This window comes from Humulus lupulus, chromosome 5 (assembly GCF_963169125.1).
Source record: "Humulus lupulus chromosome 5, drHumLupu1.1, whole genome shotgun sequence".
NCBI lineage: Eukaryota > Viridiplantae > Streptophyta > Magnoliopsida > Rosales > Cannabaceae > Humulus > Humulus lupulus.
In genome coordinates, this window is record NC_084797.1 from 171,800,930 (window position 1) to 171,808,740 (window position 7,811).

Below are 7,811 nucleotides of genomic sequence, written 5' to 3' on the forward strand. Positions count from 1 at the left end.
TGAAAAATGGAGACTTGTAAAATATTTTTATGATAGTTTGACTCCCTCTAATCGTCAAATGATTCAATCTATGCATACTGGAATTTTTTTAAAATTTCAAGGACAAGAGGCTTGGGATGCCCTTGAAGATTTATCTGTCAATTCACAACAATGGAATTATTTTGATCCTAGGTCTAGGTCAACTAATTCACCAAAAAGAGGAGGAAGGTATGAAGTAAAAGATGAATTAGACTTAAGAACATCCTTAGACAAGTTAGCGAGAAAAGTAGAAGCTTTAGCCATAAGACAAACTATAAATTCTCCAATACAACCAAGAAAAGATGTTTGTTCTATATGTTCTAGTCCTTGCAGTAATGCCCAATCATGTCATTCCTACCAAGAAGCCTTTTCTGAGGAGGCCAATGCAGTTCATGCTTATGGGAAACCAAATGATAGCCCATTTTCATCCACCCACAATCCAAATTGGAGAAACCATCCGAACTTTTCATGGAGACAAAACCAACCTCAAATGAATCAAGGGCCAATACAACACGCAAAAACAAACTCATGCCCCACAAAATCAACCATATCCTCAACAAAGGAAACATTTCTTAGAAAGATAATTCACAACAATTTATGCAATCCACTCAACAAATCCTACAAAATCAATCTCAATCAATTACCAAACTCGAGACACAAGTAGGACAACTCGCCACGGCTTTAGCTGATAGAGAAAAAGGAACATTCCCTAGTCAACCTATCCCTAATCCAAAAGGTAAATATGAGATAGGAAAGTCTAGTCATAATGGAGAAGTCAAATCAATTTCAACTCTTAGGTCCGGAAAGAACATTGTCAAACCCGATTACATACCCGAGGTTGAAAAAGAAAAAGAAAAAGAAAAAGAAAAGAGTCAGCCTTCTAGTTCTAATGCAAATGACTCTTCAAACAAGGAAACTCCAATCCATCCTTTCATTCCAAAAGCCCCATTCCCACAAAGATTACTTCCAATTAAAAAAGGTGGCCAATATAATGACATCTTAGAAGTTTTTAAACAAGTTAGTATCAATATCCCTTTCTAAGATGCCATTAAACAAATTCCTACCTACTCTAAAATTTTAAAGGATCTTTGTACTGTTAAAAGAAACACTAATGTTCCTAAAAAGGCGTTTTTAACTAAACAAGCTAGTTCCATTATTCAATATAAGAGTCTTGTTAAATATAAAGATCTTGGGTGTCCCACAATTTCATGCATTATTGGTGATAATTTTAATAACAAGGCTTTACTTGATTTGGGTGCTAGTGTGAATTTATTGCCTTATTCTGTTTATAAGCAACTTGGTCTTGGTGAACTAAAACCTACTTCTATAACTCTTCAATTAGCCGATCGTTCCGTGAAAATTCCTAGAGGAATTATAGAGGATGTTTTAATCTAAGTTGATAAATTTTATTTTCCTGCTGACTTCATTGTTCTTGATACTTAACCTGTGGAAAATGTGCATGCTCAAATTCCTATCATTTTAGGTAGACCATTATTATCTACATCCAATGCAATCATTAATTGTCGTAATGGTATTTTGAAATTATCATTTGGAAATATGACTGTTGAATTGAATGTTTTTAATGTTGCTAAATCTGTTGAGTGTGAGGAAGTGCATGAAGTTAACATGATAGATAGTATTTGTGAAGAGGATGGAAATGACTTACTTGACTTTTTTGAAAAATACTTTGGTATGAACTTGCATGTTGATGACTCTAATGATGATGTGAATTCTGTGCTAGAATCTATACCCTTAAATGAAACCAAAGTTGAACTTTTTTTACCCTTAGAGCACGTTCAATCAATTTCTGAGTCTCCAAAGTTAGACCTTAAACCTTTGCCAGAAAATTTAAAATAAACTTTTCTAGGAGAGTCTGAAACCTTACCTGTTATCATAGCATCCACTTTAGATAAAGAACAAGAAGATAAATTGTTAGATGTCTTTAGAAAACATAAAGAGGCCATAGGTTGGACCATTGGAGACATTAAAGGAATTAGCCCATACATATGTATGCATAGAATCCATCTAGAAGAGAATGCTAAAACCTCTCGGGAATGTCAAAGAAGGCTAAATCCAAATATGAAAGAAGTAGTTAGAGAAGAGGTCATAAAATTATTAGACGTAGGTATCATTTACCAAATTTCTGATAGTCAATGGGTTTGCCCAGTTCAAGTTGTGCCTAAGAATTCTGGGTTCACAGTTGTTGAAAATGAGAAAAATGAATTAATCCTTACTAGAGTACAAACGGGGTGGAGAGTGTGAATAGACTATAGAAAGCTGAATAATGTTGCTAGAAAAGACCATTTTCCATTACCCTTTATTGATCAAATGCTTGAACGTTTAGCTGGCCATGCATATTTTTGTTTTCTTGATGGGTATTCGGGATATAACCAAATCCCCATTGCCCCAGAAGATCAAGGAAATACTACATTTACATGCCTTTTTGGGACTTTTTCCTATCGTCGCATGCCTTTTGGATTATGCAACGCACCTGGGACTTTGCAAAGGTGTATGATTTCAATTTTTTCTGACATGGTTAAAAGATTTCTTGAAGTGTTTATGAATGATTTTTCTGTGTTTGGTTCTTCCTTTGATGAATGTTTGCACCATCTTTCACTTGTTTTGATTCGTTGCAAAGAGAAAAACCTTGTGCTTAGCTGGGAAAAATGTCATTTTATGGTTAAAAAGAGAATTGTTTTAGGTCATGTAATCTCATCTGAGGGAATAGAAGTTGATAAAGCAAAATTTGATCTTATTTCAAAACTTCCCCCACCTAAAACTATGAAAGAAATTAGATCATTCCTAGGCCATGTCGGTTTCTATAGACGATTTATAAAAGACTTTAGCAAAATTTCTCAGCCTTTATGCCATTTACTAGGAAAAGAAAATGCTTTTGTCTTTAATAATGATTTCCATGTTGCCTTTGTAAATTTGAAAAATTTGTTGACTACTGCACCCATTATTCGACCCCCTGACTTGAAAATACCTTTTGAAATAATGTGTGATGCTTCTGATTATGCTATAGGTGCTGTCTTAGGACAAAGACTTGAAAAAATACCTCATGTAATTTACTATGCTAGCAAAACTTTAAATGATGCTCAATTAAATTATTCCACAACCGAAAAATAATTGCTTGCTGTTGTTTTTGCATTGGAGAAATTTAAATCTTATTTGTTAGGGTATAACATATCGTCTATTCTAATCATGCTGCATTAAAATATCTCTTGTCGAAAAAAGATGGTAAGTCTCGTTTGATCCGTTGGATCCTACTTTTACAAGAATTCAACTTAGAAATACGTGATAAAAAGGGATCTGAAAATGTTGTTGCTGATCATTTATCTAGACTAGTTGTTGAAACTATACATGACTCCACTCCTATCACTGAAATTTTTCCTGATGAACAATTGATGCATGTTTCTTCATTGCCTTGGTATGCTGATATTGTTAATTATTTGGTCACTAAAGATATACCATCTCATTGGTCTAAGCATGATAAATCTAAATTTTATTCTGAGGTGAAAAACTTTATTTGGGATGATCCCTACTTATTTTAATACTGCCTTGATCAAATAATTAGAAGATGCATTCCAAATTGTGACCAATCAAAAATCATATCTTTTAAAACAAAAATAGTTTTTCCCGCCTCCTAGCTTTTTGCAGCTCTCTCGTGGGCTGGTGCCATGGCGAAAACAAGAGCAAAGATGTAGGGGAAGCTGAAAGGTTCTGCTAAGAAGAAGAAGAAAAGAGGTCCTAATTCCATTGCGGATGTGAAAAAAACTAAATCTATGGAAGAGGTTTTAGGAATCGAGCCTCTTGAGTTCACAGACGATGATGAAGGTGCGGAGGAACATTGTGATGATCCTGGCTTACAGGATGTATTTCAGGCACCTTTGTCCCCGAAGTCATCTCTGAAAGTAATTCAACAGCAAGATGATATTCGCTCTGATTTTGTTGCCTTCCTAGAAGCTACTCAGAAATGTTCGACTGCTCTATCAAAAGGTCTTTCTACTACACCTCCAGTACTCAGATCTGGGAGTGTGGTTAGGAATCTGGAAACATCTTTTCCGAAATCAGAACAGGCTAACAAGATTAAAATCACTATGGAAGATATTGAAGAGGAGATTTCTTACTGGAATTCTTCGATCGTATGTTATGTACTGGGAGCCAATTCGCCTCTCTCTGTTCTAGAAGGTTTTGCAAGGCGTTTATGGAAAGACAAAGTGGATAAGGTGGGTATGCTTTCATATGGCATTTTCTTGATTAGATTTGATTGCATTGAAGATAGAGATGCTATACTCACGGGGGGATACATCTTCTTTAATAAGAGGCCTGTTATTATGAAGGCTTAGGATCCGAATACTAATTTCAAGAAAGAAGATATTCGAACAGTTCCAATTTGGGTTCAGCTGGATGATCTAGAATTGAAATACTGGGGTCAAAAGTCTCTTTTCAAGATTTTAGGCCAAGTGGGGAAGCCATTGATGGTTGATGCGGTTACAAAAGAGAGAGATAAACTCAGTTACCCTCGTGTTCTTATTGAAGTTTGTCTTCAACAGGATTTTCCAAGTTGTATTGAATTTGAGGATGAATTTTGTTTTAATGTCACTGAAGGAGTTACGTATGAATGGAAACCGATCATGTGTGGTCATTGCAAGGGTATGGGGCATGCTACTAATGATTGTAGAAGAAAAGAGGGCAGGAAGCAACAATGGATAGTTAAAGAAGAGATTAAGAAGCCAGAGAGGGAAAAAAAGACAGAGGCAGTTAAATCTACTGTTGATGAGTTTCAGTCTATTACAAAAGGGTGGAGGGTCAAAGCCAAAGAATCTATGGCTTGCCCTTCCACTATGAATTCTTTCCAGGCTTTATCAGATCCTAGCGCCTCAACAAGTGCCGTGACTGGGGAGAACCAGAATGAATCCACAACTCAAGAAGATCTAAAGCTAACTGTGGAGGAATTGGAGAATACAGGAGGGGGGGGGGGGGGGGAGCCTCCTCTTTCCATAAGCAAAATGCAGTAAGGCAATTTATTGTCAACCAGAAAGCTGGTTTAGTTGGTCTTCTTGAGACGAGAGTTAAGGCTCCGAAGCTTGGAGCCTTGTATGTACATATGTTCTCAGGTTGGTGCTTCACAACTAACAGTGCGTGGCACAAAGGAGGAAGAATTATAGTTGCTTGGAATCCTTTGAGATTCAATGTAAGTATACTCAGCTGCTCAAATCAGCTTATTCACTTGTTTGTTGCTACTGTGGATAATAAACATAGATTTTTCACTACATTTGTATATGGATTTAATGATGAAGAGGGAAGGAAAAGTTTGTGGAAAAGTTTACAGGAATTGGCTAGAGCAGAACCCTGGGTAGTGCTTGGGGACTTTAATGATATCCTGAACAGAGATGAAAGAATTGGTGATAGAGTTAGACACAACTCTAATAATGATTTCATGAATTGTGTCTCTTATTGCCAACTGGAAGATGTTAAATTCAGTGGGAATTTCTTTACTTGGAGTAATAAGCAACAGGGATCAGATAGAATCTACTCCAAGATTGATAGAGTTTTGGCAAATCAAGCATGGGTGGATAGCTTTACAATTGCTGAAGCTATTTTTCTGAATGAAGGTATTTTTGATCACACTCCAGCAATTTTAACTGTGCATTCTGATATTCCTAGTGGTAAGAATCCGTTCAAGTATTTTCGGATGTGGTCTTCACATCCTCAATACCACCAAGAAGTGAGTAGGGTGTGGCATCAGACTGTTAAAGGGACTAAAATGTTCCAAGTTGTGACTAAGCTTAAAGACCTTAAGGCTATCTTTAAAGACCTGAACAAGTTGGGTTTTTCAGCGATTCATATGGCAGATTTGCAAGCTAGAGAGAAGCTTAATGAATGCCAGAACAAGCTGCATAGAGACCCTTTGAATGTGGATCTGCAGTATCAGGAGTTGGAAGCTAGAAGGCATTATGCTGGGGTGCATAAAGATTACTGCTCATTCTTATCCCAAAAGTCTAAGGTTACCTGGGTAAAAGAAGGTGACAAAAATTCTGCTATTTTTCACTCCAGTATCAAGGAAAGAAGATGTCAAAACAGGATATATTCTATTACCAATGCAGAAGGGAACAGAGTGGAGGATCCTGTTGGTGTTACTGAAGCATTTCTATCCTATTATCAGTCTTTATTGGGCACTCAAATGGAGAATAGACAGCCAGTTAAAACTTCAATAAGGGCTCAAGGACCTGTGATTTCTAGACAGCAGGCAGATCTGTTGTTAGCCGATTTTTCTAAAGATGACATTAAAAATGCTGTGTTTAGCATTCCTGGCATCAAAGCTCCAGGTCCTGATGGATATTGCAGCTATTTCTTTTAGGACAATTGGGAGTTGGTTGGAAATGAAATATTTGAAGCAATAACATCTTTCCTGCATACAGGGCACTTGCTAAAAGAGCTTAACTCTACAGTTATTACCCTTATTCCTAAGTGCAAATGTCCTAATACTGTAAGTGATTATCGCCCCATAGCTTGCTGCAATGTCTTATACAAAGTAGCTACAAAGCTGATTTGCAGTAGACTTAAAGTCATTCTTCCAGATCTTGTGGCTCAAAATCAGGGGGGGGGGGGGGGTTCATTAAAGGCAGGTTCATCGCTCATAATATTATGATCTGTCAGGATCTAATAAGGCATTATGGAAGCAAATCAATTAGACCCAATTGCATGATAAAGCTAGATTTACAAAAGGCTTATGATACTATGGAATGGGGATTCTTAGAGGAGATGTTACATGCTTTTCAATTCCCTGCTAAATTCATTAATCTCATAATGAATTGCGTAACCACACCTAGGTACTCCTTAATGTTTAATGGATCTATGCATGGATTCTTTGTAGCAAAGAGAGGCTTGAGACAAGGGGATCCAATGTCTCCCTTACTTTTTGTTCTTGGGATGGAATACTTTAGCAGAATTATGCAGAAAGTTGGGGAGAAGGAAGATTTTCAGTTTCATGAAAGGTGCAGTGATTTAAAGCTTAATCATCTAAGCTTTGCTAATGATGTGTTGCTGTTCTGCAAAGGTTACTTCAAGAGTATATATTTAATGTTGCAGGGGTTAAAGTTTTTGTCAAATTCCTCTGGTTTGAACTCAAACATAAAAAAAACAGCCATTTATTGCAGTGGAATGAGTGAAGAGGAGATTAGAAGAGTGCTTGATGTATCAGGTTTCAGTAGAAATGATATCTCGTTTAAGTATCTTGGTATTCCCATATGTGCCAAGAGAATCTCAGCTGCTGAATGCAAAATATTGGTTGAGAAGATGACAACTCGAATCAAGACCTGGAGTTCCAGAAACTTATCTTTTGCAGGTAGATCAGTTTTGATTAATTCTGTGCTTCTGTCTATCCATGCCTACTGGAGTCAAATCATGATTCTACCTAAGAAACTTGTATCTGAAATTGAAAGCATTTGTAGAAGCTTTCTCTGGAAGGGGCAGAGCAATATGATTGGGTCCGGAAGCGTGGCCTGGAAGAAGCTGTGTAAGCCTAAGAAGGCTGGAGGAATTGGCTTTATGAGCATTTAAGAGTGGAACCAAGCAACTTTGATTAAAAATGTCTGGTCAATCGCAACAAAGAAAGACAATCTATGGGTTAAGTGGGTGCATAATGTGTATATAAAACATGAGGAGTGGTGGGGTTACAATGCCCCGCCTCATAGCAGCTGGTACTGGAGGAAAATGGTGAACATTAACGATGAAATTAAACAGCTACTGGATCCTGTGCAATTTACATTAAATACTTATCAAATTTC

The 7,811-nt window shown here is 36.9% G+C and overlaps 1 protein-coding gene across 1 annotated transcript; it reads left to right on the forward strand.

Moving 5' to 3' along the window:
- The first annotated feature begins 3,803 nt into the window (after positions 1-3,803).
- On the forward strand, positions 3,804-7,584 carry LOC133779692 (uncharacterized). Its single transcript, XM_062219622.1, has 5 exons — positions 3,804-4,247; positions 4,368-4,967; positions 5,060-6,350; positions 6,444-6,511; positions 6,682-7,584. Exons 1-5 carry the CDS (start codon positions 3,804-3,806, stop codon positions 7,582-7,584), a joined length of 3,306 nt encoding a protein of 1,101 aa, XP_062075606.1.
- Positions 7,585-7,811: the final 227 nt, after the last annotated feature.